This window comes from Microcaecilia unicolor, chromosome 2, assembly GCF_901765095.1.
Source record: "Microcaecilia unicolor chromosome 2, aMicUni1.1, whole genome shotgun sequence".
NCBI classification, from domain to species: Eukaryota; Metazoa; Chordata; class Amphibia; order Gymnophiona; family Siphonopidae; genus Microcaecilia; species Microcaecilia unicolor.
This window is the reverse complement of record NC_044032.1, coordinates 288140633-288160616: the sequence shown is the minus strand read 5'-3', so window position 1 is coordinate 288160616 and position 19984 is coordinate 288140633. Positions and strand designations below refer to the sequence as shown.

General features: G+C 43.2%; 1 protein-coding gene across 2 annotated transcripts in view; it reads right to left on the bottom strand.

Moving 5' to 3' along the window:
* The window catches only part of ACO1 (aconitase 1), a 241233-nt gene that overhangs the window by 35272 nt on the left and 185977 nt on the right, over nucleotides 1-19984 (bottom strand). For both annotated transcript variants that reach the window (XM_030194231.1, XM_030194230.1), the window contains exons 15-17: nucleotides 19100-19224; nucleotides 12447-12551; nucleotides 622-764 (exon numbers count right to left, since the gene is read on the bottom strand). In XM_030194231.1, coding sequence (XP_030050091.1) covers nucleotides 622-764; nucleotides 12447-12551; nucleotides 19100-19224 — 373 coding nt within the window. The remainder of the gene's footprint in view (nucleotides 1-621; nucleotides 765-12446; nucleotides 12552-19099; nucleotides 19225-19984) is intronic.

Genomic DNA, 19984 nt, shown 5'->3' with positions numbered 1-19984 from the left:
CCAACATGTTAGCACCTGCAATATATAATTACCATCCATGTGCTTAGAGCAACTACCACAATGCCTGCTGCTGCCTTCCCACTGGATAATAGATTCAGTGCTCGATCTATTATCTTAATTTCATACTACTATATGGACTAAATGCTGAAACTAAATGGACAATGCTAGTTTGACCGACAGGGGTGGGACTTAACTTTCCCTGATGTAGCTCGCAAACTGATTGGCTCTCAATGGTCACGTGTGTATTTAAGGACTTTCCCACTGGAATAAACAGCACTACTACTTCCTGAGTGCCTTCAAACATAAAATTCAGAGTTGTAAAGGAGACCCACACAAATTTTAAAAAATTAGGGGGAGGGAAGGACGGTTTTCTTTCTGTTTAGGTTCTGGTGTTATTGTAGGCAGTGTACTGAAGAGTTACGGTACTCATTGTGCACGTCTGTTTCAACCTATGATATTGTTACGTAGTTTAAGTAAATAAAAAATATTAAAATAAAAAAAATAAAAAAGTATGTGCACTACTCACTTGAATAGAAATAAGTGACAGAAAGCACAGAACATGACAAAAAGAGGCTTAGAAGCAACAGATTAGGGGTAAAGAAACTTTCAGCTGTAACTTACCCTCTGTTGGTTAAATAGCGAGCCGCTGGACTGTTTCTAGCTATATTCCCAGCAGGAGAGATGTGGTCAGTAGTTACAGAGTCTCCCAAATTTAATAAGATGTACGCATCAACTATAGAGTTTGGGGGCTGAAGCTCCATAGTCTTAAAAAAGAAAAAGGAAGAATATTTTGAGAGAAATATTATTTATTTTTTCTAATTTCACCACACTTGCTCTAGGCTCATTAGAGACAGTGTATAGCACAGCCAGGCCTATTGGCATATTCTGGGTCCAGGCTTCTGCTTCCTGACTAATCTCTTCTATTTACCCTTTCTTTCTAGCATACAGGGATGTCAGCAAAGTTCACACCTGTTTATATCAAGCTGTTTGCCTGGTGAAATTTCACTGACAGATTCACCCTGGATGAAAAACAAATGTCTATCACCAAACAGTCATTCATTTATTACTATAAAAGCTTGACATACTGCTATTAATACTAATACTACAACATGGCAGAATACAATCATAATAATAATGATGATAATAGAAAGAAACAAAAAGAAGAAAATGAAGTCTGACTGGTTACGATGGAATTCTGACACTACCTTAGGAAGGAACTTGGGATGAGTTCACAGATCTACTTTATTGTGATGAAATTTTATGTAAGGTTGATCAGCTACTAGAGCTTGGAGCTCACCAAAAATAGGACCTTCTGGGTCAGGTACTTCTGATGACAGGTGGCAGTGGGTCAAAAGAAGCTTTTCTCAGCTGGGTGAGGACAATGTTGAGATCCCATGACACTGTGGAGGGGAGGGGGGGGGGTGTTTGATGGAAGATTTGAGTAATAGTAAGCCTTCCCCTCACACCAGACAGCAAACTTCCTTGATTTGAAACCACATGACCTAGTGTAATATATTCTGGAAGCAGGCAAAACTTTAGAGACACCCTTAGGCAGATATAAATACAAAATAATCTTATAGTCTGCATACACCGCAATTTTCAATGTGGATGACAATATACAAGAGGACCAATCAATCATCAGGAATTAACATAAAAGGATGTAAGGAACTGATTTCTAGAGGTACTCGAGATCAGTAGGGTCATAAATGGATTTTCCAACAGACATTCATATACTATGAAGGTCACAAGATGTATTTATTGAATGAGTAGCTAAGACCCAACAAAAGACCATGTTTTGGCATATGTCTGCCTCAGGGATCTAAAATTGGACACATACAAACAATTAATTAATTAAAATAATGACAAAAGTAGATGTGTATACATACAAACTATATACCATAAAAAGTAAAAATCATATTATATAAAATACAAATATGAAAATGTGGTAAGACATGTTCTTAAATTAATGTTTAACAAACAAAATCAAGCAAGTGGTCAATGATATTGAAAAGATAATCAACAGACTAAAAATCGATTAATGAACAAAATGAAACAACTGATTATTGATATTAAGCAAGTCAATATTCAAGGTGTGAATGTCAATTAGTGAAAAACAAATCAAAATCATCAAATATGTATACTCAGGAAGAAAAATAAATTGGTTACAAATCTACTGACCTGCTAAAGTGTAAAAATGACAACTGATTCTTCTATAGTTGCAAAAAGAAAGATCTAACATTGCTTTACAAAAGCAAGACAGACAATAAAAGGTCAGAAGGCATGCTTATCTGTGCTAGTGCATATGTAAATATCACCCAAATTGCAATGATATCCGTTATTATTGCTCAGAAGTATAATGTGGGAAACTTTACAATTTCTAGGTAACAATGAAGATAGAAAAGCAATGCAATAGTAATATATCCTCACCTTAAACAACTTGTTTATATATGAAAAATAAATCAATAGTGGAAAATATATGAAATGGAACAAAAAGGAAACTTAAAAGTGTCAAAAAACCCAACTGGGACACTAAGGGAGAGAGAGAAGGCACTGGGCCCATGTGAACACTTACAAGAATAAAAATATTTTTGAAGAGAAGGACCATGATTGCCACAATGAAAAGAGCCCAGGAGCTGAGAGGATATTAGCAAGAAGTAAACTCTGTGCTCTGCAGAAAGACGATAACTGCTTGGTCCTGTGCAATGATGGCGGACGACAACATGCATACACATATGGTGGTCTGCTTCCAAAAGCTTCTAGAAACAAAACCTGGGGAGTATCAGTGACATCACTAGTCAGAATACCGCATCCTTACCTACTGGAAGCTTATATAATCCCCCAAGAGGTTTATTCTACTAATAAGTCACTGCTGGTGGGAAAGGCCCTGGGTATGGACGGGTTTTCAGCTGGGTTCCATAAAATCTTTATGCCTCCGCTGATCCCTGTGCTTACCAAGGTGTTTAATGGGGCAGGGCCGTGCCTAGGGTCTCTGGCGCCCCCCTGCAGACTATCAGTTGGCGCGCGCGCCCTCCCCCCTCGGACCTGCCTGGCTCCAAGGCATGTGAAGAGCTGGGCGGTGCCAAAGAGCCGAGCGCTGCTTCCCCAAGCTGCCGTCTGGGGTGCGATGGAGGAAATGGCTGGGTTTGGCCTGAGCCTCCTCCGCTCCATCCCCGATTCCCCAGCGCTTTACATTTACCTCTCACCGCCTCCGACGTCTGCGCAGCGTCAGTGAAAGCGCTGCCTGTCTGATGTCTCTCCACCAGCCTACCCTTTGCTCGTCCGTTCCCTCTGTGTCTCGCCTTCTTCTGACATCATTTCCTTGAGGGCGGGACACAGAGGGAACAAACGAGCGAAGGGAAGGCTGGTGGAGAGACGTCAGACAGGCAGCGCTTTCACTGACGCTGCGCAGACGTCGGAGCCGGAGCTAGGTAAATTTAAAGCGCTGGGGAATCGGGGATGGAGCGGAGGAGTAAGGTTTTTTTTAAATACAGGTCGACGGCGCAGCGCCCTTAAAGGCAGGCGCCCCCCTGCGGCGCTTACCGCGCTTACTGTGTTGGCACGGCCCTGTAATGGGGTGAACAGAAAGGAGGAGCTTCCACATTTGATGAAGCTGGCAGGGATTTCTATGTTATGTAAATCAGGGAGGGATAGTGCCCTTTGTGGTTCCTATCACCCCATCTTTTTGTTAAATTTCTATGTAAAGATTCTGGCTAAATTATTAGCAAGTAGGTTAGCTCCCTTGTTGCCTGGAGTCATTCATCCCGATCAGACTGGGTTTGTCACTGGGAGACAAGGGGCAAATAATATTAAAATAGCTTTATACTCAATTTGGGCAGCCTGACAGAAGGGAATTAGGATTATGCTATTGGGCATATACCGAGAAGGCATTCAATAGGGTTAATTAGATTTTTAAGTTGGGTATACTTGGGAAAGTGGGGTTGGGTCCCAGATTTATTCATTGGATTGTTAGCTTGTATACTAATCCTTGGGAGGCAATCAAGATTAATGGGGACTACTCACAATCAATTGTGCTAAAGAGGGGGACCCAGCAGGGGTGTCTCCTCTATCCTTTATTGTTTGCCCTTGTTATGGAGCCACTGGCTCAATGCATTCGGACCGACCCAGAAATTACAGGTCTTAATACTGCAGAAGCAGAGCATAAGATTTCCCCTCTTCACTGATGATGCGTTTCTTACAATATTGCATCCATTGGTCTCTATCCCCAATCTCTTAAGGAGATAAGGGACTATAGGGCAGTATCAGTATTTAAGATCAATCTACATAGTAACATAGTAGATGACGGCAGAAAAAGACCTGCACGGTCCATCTAGTCTGCCCACGATAAACTCATATGTGTATACCTTACCTTGATTTGTACCTGTCTTTTCCAGGGCACAGACCGTATAAGTCTGTCCAGCAGTATTTCCCGCCTCCCAACCAACAGTCCCACCTCCCATCACCGGCTCTGGCACAGACTCCGTATAAGTCTGCCCTCCCCTATCCTAGCCTCTCAACCACCAACCCCTCTTCCACTTGAAGCACTTAATGTAAATCTCTCTGGTAGGGAGAGACTTTTCCTTTCAAGTGGGTTAAATTTGCCTTGAAATATCTGGGAGTTATGATTCTAGCACAAGTGAAGGATGTGCTAAACCCCTACACGAAATACTGCACTGGCTACCAATCAAGGAAGAATAGCCATCAAAATCTGCACTCTGGTCCACAAAATAATCCATGGTCTGGCCCCAACCTACATGACCGAACTTATCGACTTACCAACTAGAAACATCATCGAATCATCAAGAACGTTTCTAAACCTGCATTACCCAAACTGTAAAGGACTAAAATACAAATCAACATCCAGCTTATTTTCGAAAGAGAAAGACGCCCATATTTTGACCCAAATCGGGAGATGGGCGTCTTTTTCCCGTGTGTGACCAAATCGGTATAATCGAAAGCCAATTTTGGTCGTCTTCAACTGCACTCCGTCACAGGAATGAACAAAGTTGACGGGGGCTTGTCGGAGGCGTGGCGAAGGTGGGACTGGGGCGTGGTTATCGGCCGAGGAGAGATGGGCGTCTTTAGCTGATAATCGAAACAAGTAGGGCGTTTTAGACGAGAATTTGGTCCGCTTTATTTGGACCCTTTTTTTCAGGTCCAAGTCCCAAAAAAGTGCCCCAACTGACCAGATGACCACTGGAGGGAATCGGGGATCACCTCCCCTGACTCCCCCAGTAGTCACTAACCCCCTCCCACCAAAAAAACCCCCACTTTAAAAACTTTTTTTTCCAGCCTCTATGCCAGCCTCAAAAGCCATACCCACCTCCATGACAGCAGAATGTGTTTTATCCTCTGACAGCCTTTCCCTGGTTCTGATGTGGCTCTCGGGTGAGTGTGACACCTTTTCTGTTATACGCACTGCAGAGTCACATCAGCAATGCATTGTGGTGGGTGTAGGGTATTGGGCTCCGTGATTCCATTAGCTTGTGTTAAATGCTCACGATGTTGGTAGTTGGTAGGCTCTACTCCCATGGTGCTTTTCCCCCTGTTTTGTTTCCGGTAGTCCATGAGGTAGTGGCCATTTTTGTAACACAGTTTTAGATCCCTTTCATGTGTTAGCCACGTTACAGAACTTAGTTCTTCCCTTGAATGTTGCTGAAAGAGGGCATTGTACAGCATTCTGCCAGCTCTGACCTACTGCTAATCTTAGTAACAGGAAGACTCTTTGCCACTGGGGCACAACCTCTGATCTGCAGTTAACTGTGAGTAAAGGTGTTTATTCAAATAAAGGACTTTTTCAAAGAGATTAGTCTTCAGGTGTCAACTGCTGTGCCAAGGTTATACAGCAGCAACAAGTCCTAGAGGCCTGCGTGTATGCAGGTCCCTGGAGCACTTTTAGTGGGTACTGCAGTGCACTTAAGGCAGGCGGGACCCAGGCCCATCCCCCCCTACCTGTAACACTTGTGCTGGTAAATGCGAGCCCTCCAAAACCCACTGTACCCACATGTAGGTGCCCCATTCACCCATAAGAGCTATGGTAGTGTTGTACATTTGTGGGTAGTGGGTTTTGGGGGAAGGGGGTTGGGGGCTCAGCACCCGTGGTAAGGGAGCTATGCATGTGGGAGCGTTTTCTGAAGTCCACCGCACTGACCTCTAGGGTGTCCAGTTGGTGTCCTGGCATGTCAGGGGGGCGAGTGTACTACGAATCCTGGCCCCTCCCACGACCAAATGGCTTAGATTAGGACGTTTCTGAGCTGGGCGTTTTTATTTTCCATTATCGCTAAAAAAACCAAATGCCCAGCTCACAAACGACTAAATCCATGGCATTTTGGTCCGTACAAACCGTATTTTCGAAACGAAAGATGGACGCCCATTTTTTTCAAAAATACGGTCTCCCCACTCCTTCACATACCCGTTCTCGGACATAGATGCCCATGGAGATGGGCGTTCGCGTTCGATTATGCCCCTCCATATGAATCCAGCTTTTCCTACATTTGCACCCAGCTCTGGAATGCTTTACCTAGAAACATTAGAACTGTGAACACCCATCTATTATTTTGAAAAGACCTCAAGACTCAACTCTTCCGGAAAGCCAACCCAGCAGACCCGAATTCATGAACAATGCATCACATCTTTCGATCTAAGAAATGAACAATACCCCTTCCACATAATCCTATTACTTCAAACTGTACGACTTTTACCACTGCAGTTATAATTAAGTGTACTTCTACCCTTATCCTACTCTGTATTGCTCACTAAAAGCTGAGGTCCCATCCCTGGAGACTTATCAGCCTCATTGGGATTACTTCTCTCTATATGCTACTATATATTCGTCCCAGAGTTGTATTCTCTTTTCCGGAACCTTATCAGGTTCCTTGCACCTACTATTATTCTATTTTCCATTCTGTATATATTCTCAGAGTTGGTACTCTCCTCTCAGGAACCTGTAAGCCACATTGAGCCTACTGCTATGTGGGAAAAATGTGGGATACAAATGTAATAAATAAAATAAATAAATATGGGGCTAACTATGGGCCGTTAGTGAAAAAAATAGCGTATGGTATAGAGGTCACTTGTCATGGAAGGGCAGAATTGCAGCTGTAAAAATGAACATCCTACTCCAATTTTTATATTTATTTCTGGTGTTGCCAATTCCTCTGGCACAGCAGGATCTTAAACACCAAATTCATTGGGGGGGGGGGAGGGGTTAAAACTCCTAGGATTGCTTTGCAATTCCTTCAGAGCCATAAATTGGAAGGGGGACTGGGACTACCTGATTTGACTGCATATTATAAAGCAGCACAGATTCAACATCTTTGGGATTAGGAAGCTGAGGGTGAAAGTAAGCACTATGTGCACTTACAGCAGAGTTTACTTGGGGACTGTAAGTTGAGACATTTAATGTGGGTGAGAAGAAAACTAAGTGTGTCTCAGGACATTGCTATTCATTTTACGCGGCATCTGCTCTCACTCTGGAGTAAGATTGTAGGACAGGATGTGGGTGAGGGTGAAGGAGGTAGGTCTTTACTGGCTCCTTTTAATTGGGAGGTGCAGTGGGGTGGATCCAAAAGGAAGGGGGATAACATAGGGTGGCAGAGAAACGGTTTGGAATATATTTTTCAGCTTATACAGGGTTCTGGTATGAGAATTTTCCCAAGTGCAACAGGAATCGGGGATTCCTAATAGGAATTTTTATAAGTATTTAAGGATTAGACATTTTGTCTATCAGAAAGAGTGGGTTAAAGTATGGCAATGATCTACAAACAGGTGGGAGTCTCTGAGTTTCCCAGAGGGGCTAAGGAGTTGATCTCGGCAATTTATGCTTTGATGATTTCTCCTGGGCTCTCCAAACTCCCTTATGTGTTGGCCTGGGAGAAGGATCTGAATTTTGAATTTTCTGAAGCACAGTAGAGGGATATTTGCTCCAGGCTCATAAAAATTCTGTAGCGGCTAGTATTAAGGAAGCTAACTTAAAGGTGTTATCGAGGTGGTGGTACTCTCCAGTTAAACTGCAAAAAATTAATAGTGCTTTATCTGACTTTGCTGGAGGGGGTATGATGCTCAGGGCACACTGTTCGATCTCTGGTGGACCTGCCCGGTGGCTCAGGCCTTCTGGGATCAGGTGGGACAAGAGATGGCTGTTATTTTGGGGAAAGAATGTGTTCTGACTCCTGAAGTATGCTTGCTGAGGGAGTGAACTCTCCTTTGGACAGACAAGTTCACAAGTGTTTTATCTCAGCTCACAGGGCCAAGTAGTAGAAATCTCAGGTAACCCTGCCAATGGACCCTTGGATAGCTTATTCAAGGAAAATGGTACTAATGGAACCCTTAACTGTGGCTCAATTACAAAATGAAATCCAGAAGCAGATTTGCTGGGATAAGCTGGATTGCTATCCTAAGTGATCTTGAACAGTTTTACTTAAAACAGATTTTAAGGTTAGGAATGTTTCACTGTATGAATATACCTACGCTTATGGGTGGAGGGGGGGGGGGGGGGGGTGATGGTGGGGGGGAAGAGTGGTTTAATGTAAAAGTTTGACTGGAAACTTTACAATAGTAAATGGGATGGCCCGAGTTTGTCTCTTTTTGTTTTGTTTTTTTTTCTACCTGCGTGGACTACGAGGTGGCAGTGTTGGAAATATGAAAGAGCAGCTCTATGTACTGCTGGTGCAAGTTGTACTTTCTCAAATATTTATTTGGTTTGACCATTATCTTTGCATTTCTCCCTGCAGTTTTGTTGACTTGCTATTAAAAATATAATAAAAAAAAAAAAAATACCGCATCATTCTTGACTTCAGAGAAAATAAGTGCAAAGACTAGGATTCTGAGACTAGTTATTAAAGGTTTTAGGGAACAGATGCAATGGAGAGCAAAAAAAGATGACCCACGGACCTAGCCAATTTTATGTTGAAATGAAAGTGTCACGTTAAGAGTTAATCTGAGAACACAAATGGTATCTTGAAAAAGAAAAAGGATGGTTATCTACTATGGGAGTTGGAGGAATGGGCAAGTGTATGGCTTTGCATTTGGAATTATTAAGAAAAAGGCCCTTGCTGAACTTCAGGACTAGAATCTATGGGTTCATAGTCTTGTGACCATAGGATCCCAATAGTAAAAACTCCATCATCTCAGCCCCCTCTCACTAAATCCCCCCAGATACCCTAGCACTCATTCCTGGTAATGTCACCTTTCAAGGGCAACATATAACCTTGACCTACAGTTGACTGATAAGCAATCTACGCCCTCTTGGATCTTTGAAGAGGAATAAATAATTTTCTTGTTGGTGTGGGGCTGCCTATTTGAATGCCTCGGATTTCTGAAGATTCAAACAAAATCCTAACTTATTGTTATTTGAATGTGTGCTGCCTTGTGAGCAGCACAGGCTAAGATCAGGTGACCCTCAGGGGGAGGAATGCTGGCTTCGGCCTAACCCCTGGTAAGCATTTCCTTGGCTGAGAGGTGCCCAGCTCTACCACCAGCTGCCTTTCAGGTGCTGTGGAGGACTTGCAGTTTATCTGCATATCCTTACAGCCTTCTCCGGGTTGACTCCCAGGTCCACTCCAATCCACTCAGGGCCTCCGCTCTAGGTGCCGTGCGCCATATTCTCTTTACATCTATTTTTCTCCCAGTTACTACTTATGGCTCCAGTACACTCTTTCTTCTTGGTACTGTCTCTTCCTAATCTGTTTCTCCATCTGAAACCACTGTACACTGCAGGAACACATTGTCCACCCTCTGTATTCATCATCTCACTCTTTTTTCCCCTTCCTTCTTCTCAGCTCTCAACCTTCAACATTTCCTTCTTTCCAGTCATCCATCTCCTTTCTATCTGAGTACATCTCATAGTAACATAGTAACATAGTAGATGACAGCAGAAAAAGACCTGCATGGTCCATCCAGTCTGCCCAACAAGATAAACTCATATGTGTATACCTTACCTTGATTTGTACCTGCCTTTTTCAGGGCACAGACCGTACAAGTCTGCCCAGCAGTATTTCCTGCCTCCCAACCACCAGTCCCGCCTCCCATCACTGGCTCTGGCACAGACCGTATAAGTCTGCCCTCCACTATCCTCGCCTCCCAACCACCAACCTCTCTTCCCCCACCTGCTCCGCCACCCAATTTTGGCTAAGCTTCTGAGGATCCATTCCTACTGCATAGGATTCCTTTATGCATATCCCACGCATGTTTGAATTCCGTTACCGTTTTCATCTCCACCACCTCCCGCGGGAGGGCATTCCAAGCATCCACCACCCTCTCGCCTTTGTCGCTGTCATCATACCTCTCCTACTCTTCTCCGTACTCTCTTGCTCCTTCTCCTGCTGTCCACTGGGGACATTAATCCCAATCCTGGTCCTCCACATCAGCTCTCATCCTATTTGTGCAGATCACACCGTGATATCTCCAATCTAATTTCTGTTCCTCTGCTCCCCCTTCTTCCCTGCCTTTCTCTTGTGCTCTGTGGAATGCCCGCTCTGTCTGTAACAAACTTTCCTACATCCATGACCTCTTTATCTCTCATACTCTCCATCTGCTTTCCCTAACTGAAACTTGGCTTTACCCTGAAGACTCTGCTTCAGTCGTGGCCCTATGCCATGGAGGTTATCTTTTCTCCCATACTCCTCGCCCGGTTGGCCGCGGAGGTGGTGTTGGGCTACTACTTTCACCCTCTTGTAGATTTCAACCTCTTCTTCCACCTCAGTCTCACTGCTTTTCTTCCTTCAAAGTCCACTCCATCCGTCTATTTGCTCCTCTGCCTCTCCGAGTAGCAGTCATTTATCGACCCCCTGATAAGTCCCTTTCTTCCTTTCTCACTGACTTTGATGCCTGGCTTTCCTTCTTTCTTGAACCTTCATCGCCTTCCCTCATTCTTGGGGATTTTAACATTCATGCTAATGATCCCTCTGACTCTTATGCTTCTCAGTTTCTTGCTTTAACATCCTCTTTCAATCTTCAACTGTGCTCCACTGCCCCCATTCACCAGAATGGCCACTGTCTTGATCTTAACCCTCTTCTCAAACTGCTCACTCTCCAGTTTCTGTGCCTCAACTCTTCCCCTCTCTGACCATCATCTGATAACTTTCACCTGCCTGTCTCCGATTCCTTTCACAGTACTGATCCAGGGTTGGCCCATCAAATAGGTAGACTAGGTGACTGCCTAAGGCAACAAAATTTAGTAGGTAGCACTGGCACTTAGTCTCCAATCTCTCTCTCCACCCCTCCCTACTGTGGTATCCAGCATCCTTCTCCATCCTTGTCTCTACCCCATGGTGTTTCAGGGACTTAAACTGCTTCTACCGGGGAAGTGACACAGTAGTCAGCATCTATAGAAGATGCATTGTGGCCAGCATGGGGCCTTGAGCATCCATCCATGCTTGCTCTTTGGAACAGGAAGTTTGAAGGGGATGGGAGCTGGCAAGCCTTCAGCATGTGCAGATGCTCCAGGCCTCACGTTGGCTGTGATGCATTTTCTGTAACTTCTGCATCAACACACCAGATGGGAAGTAAGCTGTTGAACACAATACAAGGGAGGGGGAGGTGGAAAGCGAGAAGGAATGAGAGAGGTGCTGACTGAGACCAAGAGGGGGAAGGGAAGTAGGGATAGAAAGATGCTAGACTCCACAGAGGGGGTAAGAAGTAGAGAAGGAGTCAATATGGGGGGATACTGGATTATAGAATGGTAGGGTAGGGGAGATGGTGGAAATTGGGGAGGCCTTGAGAGCCACCCCTTGATAGGGGGGAGGGGCACATGTCAAACACTCTGGAGTAGCCGCCTAGTGGTTAGTGCAGCTGACTTTGACCCTGGGGAACTGGGTTCGTATTCCCACTGCAGCTCCTTGTGACTCTGGGCAAGTCACAACCCTCCAATGCCCCAGGTACAAATAAGTACCTGTATATACTACGTAAACCGCTTTGAATGTAGTTGCAAAAAAACACAGAAAGGCGGTATATCAAGTCCCATTCCCTTTTGAACAGTTATAATCAAATTATTAAAGGGGTGTATCGAGTGCACCACAACCGTCCCTTTCCTTGAAAGGAAGAAACAAACAAGATTATGTATTGATGCTGCAAGAAAGAAATACAAAAGCCTGTTTCTTCTAGAGATGCCACTGTACTCATCACAAGGTCGAAAGAGTAATGCAGAATTCCAGTGGTCTGGAGAGGTATTATTGCTTGGGGGCAAACACTCTGAAAGGTGACTAGTACAATGGGATCCTGCAAAATGTTTGGTTTTACAAGTTAAAGAGGCTAATAAAAGAGAAAACCTCACAATTATGAAAACTCAACCTCCCCCCCCCCCCCAATATTTTTAGAGTGCTTTTTGGAAAATCACTTACTTCCTCTCTTCCTTTAATTCCTGGAAAAATTTCAGAAACCAAAAATATAAATGAAAATTAAACAGAAAATAATCAGTGGGAATAAAGGATAATTAAAAGCTAAATACATACCAGCAGGTCAAAGAAGGGTGGGGATTTAATATATGTGGATTTTGGATTCCAGGAATACAGCTGATCTGATGGGGCATTTAAAGAGTTCCAACTTTCATTGACTCTCTGAAGAAAAACAATATTGCAGTAATTAGATGTGGTGATTTTTGTGAATGCTGTATCATATTTACACGGTGATGTGCTGTAGTAAAAGTGAAGCCTTCTTGGGATGGTATAAATAATTTCTAACTCTCCCAATGGGATTCTTGAGCCCTGCTTCACACTGGGAGGATAATTCTATAAATGCATAAGTGGATGTGTCTAGTATACACATTTATAAAATTGCTATTTTTTCTGTAAAGTACATGTACATCTTCCCTTATAAAACTGCTGCTTATATGTACCATCAGCGGCAAAAGCTTAACGCATAGATTTGCACCTGCCCTGGAACAGGCATAAAAACCACGATGAACAGCTACAGTTCAGGAAGTAATTTCATGTATGCTTTCACATGAAAAACTGGGTTTTACATGTAGACAGAATAATTTTACATAATTTGCCACTATATACACATATAAACATATAAAGGAAATATGGAAAGAGTGAGCCTACTTATATTACAACACAAAGTGGGGCTTGGCTGGATTTTGGTTGTACACATACCCCTTAATTCCGTAAAAGTCACCAAAAATTGCGTGCGCAAATTTGGGTGCGTGCCCAATTAAATAACAAGCTAATTAGTGCCAATAATTGGCTTTTGATCAAGGGATTATTGGCACTAATGAAATGTAATTGAATTTTACATGCATAAATTTTATATGCGATCTGAAAAGGGAGTGTGTAAATGGGAGGGTCATGGGCGGAACAGGGGCATTCCTAAAATTAACGTGCGTTGTTACAGAATAACAGGGATACACGCATACATTTGCATCATGTTTCAGTTGGTGCAAATGGCTGTGTCTAAAGTTAGGCGTAATTCCTGGGCGTAAGTGGCATTCCATAAACCTCGCCTAACTTTAAGCGCGGCTTATAGAATAGCACTTTTTGGGCGCTAATTTTTTTGATGCCATATATAGAATCTAGTCCATACTGTATGCTTTACAAAAAGCAAAAGTATACCAGTGTAACCAGTACACACACACACGTATATTTTCCCCCATTTTTTAAATTGCAAATTACAGTGCTTTGTAATCTTCAAACCCCCCAATACATTTTTCAGTTTGCAGGCTAAAAAAAATTATAATTCAAAGTTTGTTTCACTGATCTACATAACATACTCTATATCATCAATGTAAAAGAACAAATCAAACAAATATTCAAAAAGTAAGAATAAGAAACTAAAAACTCTTGATGGATGGAACAGCCTTCTATGAGGAAAGGCTAAAGAAGGGGCTCTTCAGCAAGGAAAAGAGATAACTGAGAGACTAGAATATAAAATCATGAGTGGGGTGAAATAGGTAAACAGGGCAACAGTGGCTTATCTTTTTGTAGAATAAAGTTTTATTGGAAAAAAATACAGGATTTCTATCCAGTGTAAACACAAAATGTAAGAAAAACAATACATAAAATAATAAACACTGCATCAACAGAATGAAGTGGAGCGATCTAACAGTGACATTCAACACAATACATCCATATGGGATTTAAGAACAACATAAAATGGATGGAAAATAATCAAACAAATCCCCCAACTTTATCCTTTCATATACGTCTATCACTAGGTGGCACTCCAGGAAATTAATAGGTAGCACATTTAAAACAGATCAGAGAAAGTATTTTTTTTCACTCAGCACATAATTAAGCTCTGTAATGTTTTGCCAGGACATTTAGTACAGCTGGGTTTAGACAAACTCCTGGAAGAATACTCCATAAACGGTTATTAGACACTGTGGAAGTGAAAGGTGGTTATGGAAAGTAAAAAAGGAATCTGTGGAGATCATAGAGTTAAAAAATCACATGCCTCGGAGGAAGTGACGTCAGTGCCAGAAGATGGACGCTTGAGTGCTTAGCTCTGTCGGAGCAGTGAATATAAAGCATAGTTACCTAGTCCCTGGAGCTTTTATCCCCCCAATTTCTGTTGAGTTAAAAGAGATATTGGGTAATGTCAGCCTGACGACGATTGGAAAAATATAAGTTTACAACGTCTGCAAGTACTACTACTACTACTTAACATTTCTAGAGCGCTACTAGGGTTACGCAGCGCTGTACAGTTTAATAAAGAAGGCCAGTCCCTGCTCGAAGGAGCTTACAATCTAAAGGACGAAATGTCAAGTTGGGGCAGTCTAGATTTCCTGAATAGAGGTATGGTGGCGGCTGGATCAGTTCGGCCGTTGGCGAAGTCCCACGCCAAAATGGCAGAGGCAGATTCAGGATCAGAGATGGAGGATCCTGGAGAGTTAATAGAAAACGAAGGTGATCTCACCAATCAGGATGTAGCCCGATGGTTTCAGGCGCTGAAAGCTGAGATGACTGAGGTGAGGAAAACAATCCAAACTGCGGTGGCCGATATTTGGAAAGAGATTGGTGAGATAGGGAACCACGTGGGACAGGCCGAGGAAAAACTGGAGAGCTTGGAGGGGGAGATAGAGACATCGTATGTAGAGCTCAATAATGAACGTAAGGAGCGTGAAATGTTACAAGAGACGTTTGAAGATTTGGAAAATCGCACTAGGCGGTGTAATTTACGCTTTAAAGGGGTCCTAGAGATCGACAAAAATAAAAACTATGAGCAAATTATTAATGAGATCTGTAATAAATTACTGGGTCCTGAGGGCTGTGAGCAAGGAGAAGCTCCCGCAAACATTATCAAGTTTGATCGTGCCCATAGAAGTTTGGGGCCATGAAGAGATTCACTTCCAAGGGACATTGTGGTTTGTTGTCATGATTATAGTACTAAAGAAAAGATCTGGAAGAAGGCAAGATCCATGGGTGAAATACCGTGGGAAAATTCAAAAATCACGTTTTTCCAGGACCTGGCGAGAGTGACACTCCAGAAGCGGAGGGATTTTCGGGATCTTATCAAATATCTGAAGAAGTGTGGATACTGCTATCGCTGGTTGCACCCGTTTTGGATTGTTGTTCACAGAAGCGGGCCAGTCGTGGAGGATCCGCACATTGATTGAGGCTGTGGAAAGCATTACAAGAGCTTGGTTGTACATATTTGCCGCCAGTGGCAGTGGAACCAGTTCAATCAACTCCATCTCTGCAGAAGAGAAAGCAGGCATGGCAGAAGATACGCTCTGGTCATGGCTCCACAAAGAGTTTCGGAACCTCAAGAGAAGAAGAACCGACTTGAGACTTTTGGACTGTTGCTCTGGCTAGTGCAGCATAAGCGGACAGAGAGAGAAGTTCCTCTACTTTCCCTTCCAATATACTTTTTACTGTTGTATGAATGGATGGATATGAATGGATGGTTACGACAAATTTAAAGGTGGATAAGTGGTGAGGGGAAGGGAGGGAAAAGGAAGGGGGAGAGAGGGGATAACATGGTGGCACTGGGAGATTATGGAAATAAGGTCTGCTCTGGTTCTGAGGCGCTTCCTCAGGGTGAACACTGGTCACGAGAGTGGTCGACCAGTCAACGGGGGGGGGGGGGGGGGGGGGGGGGGGGGGGAACGACAGAAAAAAATAAGGGTAGGATCATGTAATGTGAATGGATTGAATTCTCCAGGCAAACGCAGCTTGGTCCATAGGAAGTTAAAACGCCTTCAATGGGATGTGATCCAGCTTCAGGAGACACATATACGAAGACAAGAAACACAGCTGCTTAACCACAAGGCATAAAGTGAATATGTTGTTCATTCTGATTCAGGGGGGGGAAAGGTTGGAGGGTTGGTAATATATATCCGTAGGGGGGTTCCCTTTGTTAAAGAGCAGTATTCAGGGACGATCAGGGGCGGTGTTTGGCAGTGAGAGGTTTCCTTTCTGGCCAGGAGGTTACAATCATAAATCTGTATGCACCCAATACAGGACAAGGGGATTTTTTTTTTGGGGTGGGGGGGGGGGAGGGGGGATAACTGAAGCCCTGTTACAATTTTGGAAACAAATGGTGATCTTAGGAGGTGACTTCAACTTAGCTCTCACAAATTTGGACCATTCTAAAGGGACTAGTGGTCTTAATATAGTGGCCTAGTGGTTATGGTGGTGGACTTTGGTCCTGGGGAACTGAGGAACTGAGTTCGATTCCCAGCACAGGCAGCTCCTTGTGACTCTGGGCAAGTCACTTAACCCTTCATTGCCCCATGTAAGCCGCATTGAGCCTGCCACGAGTGGGATAGCACGGGGTACAAATGTAAAAAAAAAATATATATATATATATATTAAATTGTAAGCAGTTAAGTCCCTGACCTCAAGCCTAGACTTGATAGATGTTTGGCGTCTGCAGCATCCTGGCCAGAGATCCTATTCATTCTACTCCTATGCTCAATCCACTTATACCAGAATAGATATGTTAGGGTGTGGTCGTCAACTATGGGGGCATATATTAGGTTCAACGATAGAGAGAATCACGGTTTCCGATCATGCGCCGGTCGGTGTAATATTGGGAGGCCTGGAGGATGAGAAACGCCAGCTATTTTGGAGGTTGGATAAGGGCCTTCTGGGTGACAAGAAAGTATGTCAAGAGCTTCGGGATGTTATTTGTGATTACTTAGCAATAAATGATACAGGAGAAGTTTCTGAAGCTACATTATGGGATGCCTTAAAAGCGGTGCTCCGGGGCCATTTAATTAAATGGGGAGCCAGGAAAAAAAAGGGAAAGGGAAAGTAAAGAATTAGATCTCAGAACACAGCTGGCTCACTTGGAACATCTCCGGACAAGGTGTTAGCACGATTGAGAAACTGTCGCCAGGAACTTCATAAGCTTCAGGTTGAAAAAGTAGAACATATGAGGAAATTAACCCAACAAAAATTCTTTGAATTTGGAAATAAATCAGGTAGGATGCTGGCTAACCTCCTTCGGAAACGTCAGCAGCTAAACACTATTACTAAAATTAAGGGTCAGGGGGATGTTTTGTACTATCAAGATAAAGATATCCATACACAATTCACCCAATTTTATCAAACGTTGTATAGTGCTGAGGAACAGGTAGATACTACTCTGATTCATGAATTTCTCCAAGGGCTTAACTTACCAACATTGACTAGTGAGGAATGTGCACAATTAGAGGCGCCTTTTCAATTAGATGAGCTCATCCGAGCAATTAAGGGCCTTAAAGGTGGAAAGGCCCCAGGCCTGGACGATTTTTCAGCAAACTTCTACAAAATATTTGTGGGGGAAGTGGGTCCTCTGTTGCAAAGGGTTAGAAATGCTTGCTTTAATGGTCAACAACTTCCAGCGAGTATGCATGAGGCGGGAATATCTGTGCTCTTGAAACCGGGATGGGATCCAGCACTTTGTGGCTCCTACCGCCCAATTTCATTGTTGAATTTAGATATAAAAATCTTGTCTAAAATCTTGGCAGATAGGTTGGGGTGGGTGCTCCCACGTTCGGTACATGCAGATCAATCGGGTTTGTAGTAGGCAGGCAAGTAGCGGATAATATCAGACGTACCCTACACATTATGTGGGAGGCTCAGAGGGGTGGGAACCTGGTGGCTTTTTTGAGTGCTAATGCCGAGAAAGCTTTCAATAGGGTTGAATGGCCATACCTGTGGCAAGTATTACAGTATATGGGGTTGGGTCAGGGATTTTTGGGTTGGTTGGACCGTCTATATCAGGACCCGGTGGCAAGACTTAAGATCAATGGAGGTTATTCCTCTACTATAAAGATTGGGAGGGGTACCTGGCAGGGGTGCCCATTGTCGCCCTTGCTTTTTGCCCTCTATATTGAGCCTCTGGCTCAGAGGGTAAGGTTATTGGAAGATATTAATGGAGTCCAAGTAGGGCAGAGTGAGCATAAGCTGGCTCTTTTTGTGGATGATATTCTATATTATATGAGCCAGTATGGTGCACCTTACGTCCATCTGAAGTGCTTCAAGAAATAGTGAAATGTCACTGGTAATGAGCAGGAACAGCAGGCCTCTTTATTGCCACTTGATTATTTGTACAAACTGGCCCTGGTCAAAAACACACTTCCTTTTTTGGCTCAACTGTGCTTTAACTCAAAAGATAAAAACTGAACTATTTTTGTTTTCTTTTTAAAAGATTTGTCAGTGGTGCTCAAATCTTTTCCTGATACATGTTAGGCTGATCAGTCAATATGCTCTGCAGGGATGTGCCAGGGAGAGAGCCCCACACATGGTCTCCTTCTCATCACCTAGCAGGGTCTGAGCCAAACAGGCTAAGTTTAAAAGCTTGCGGGTGACACAAGTGAATTGAGGGTCCTCCTCACATTAACGAGGATTTATTCCACAGCTGCCGCAAAATGTTTCCAGCTGGAAACAGGCAAAGAGAACTGAATCACTGACGGCAAGTTTACACCTGATTAACTCATGCTGACAAATCAAACTAAGGGGGTCTTTTACTAAAGCTTAGTTCCAGTTATCTGCAGCAGGGTCCTTAGGAATAAAATGGGCCCTGCTGCAGATAACTCAAGCTAAGCTTTAGTAAAAGACCCCCCTAAGCAAAGAAAAAAAAAAAACACTTTTTGAATACTAGCATAGATATGTGCAAAATCATACACATTTCTGTCAAGCAATTAAAAAGTTTAAAGGGAAAAAATAGACTATGTCACCTCTATTTTCTCATAAACTTCTTTAAACATCTCAGGAATGACAAATTGGCGCTCCACTGCTTGAATTTCATCCCTGGTTGGCCAGACATCCTTTAAGAATATAGGTTTGTTTTCTGCATTTCTTCCTATAGAAAAACAACATTTAACAACATTTTTATTCAATTCAGCACTTTTATTCTGCTTTTACCAGAAGCAATCTGGTTCAAGGCAGAATTCAGCAAATACAAAAACCAGTTTAGTTGGTCTGGGAAGAGCAATGGGTCATTTTACAGGAGCTGTCATTAAACCTCATACTAAAAGATGCTTTTTTGATAATCCCTACCTACGGTAGAAAGTCTGGGCCAGGAGCCTTTAGGCTTCTCATAGATGCTGTAGTGGATCAAGTAGATGGATCATTCATAGCAAAGGGATGAACAGACCCCTCAGAATGCTGACAGCATCTTTTAAAACTCAGAAGCAAAATTTTTCAGGGAATTCCCTGGCTGGACAGCTAGATCCCAGTTAAGAAATGCAGGCTAGGGGCAAGTAGTTGTGGTTCCAAACAAATGTTCTCCATGCCCTCCGAGCATCTCGGTTTTACGCTGATTTTTCCATGCTAAACTTTGTTACTATATCGGGGAGTAGCATTAGCATGGAAAAATCAAGTGTAAACTGCTGAGCTTACCTGACCTCATATCTTGTATAAAGCACAGAGAAAATGTACACAGTGCAGCATGGAGATACAGAAGGCTATTTTATAATAGGGAAAGTGAAGTGGCCTAGTGGTTAGAGCACCAGCCTTCACATCCAGAGGTGCCCAGTTCAAATCCCACTGATACTCTTTGTGCTCTTGGGCAAGCCACTTAACCTTCTATTGCCTCATGTACAAAATTAGATTGCGAGTCA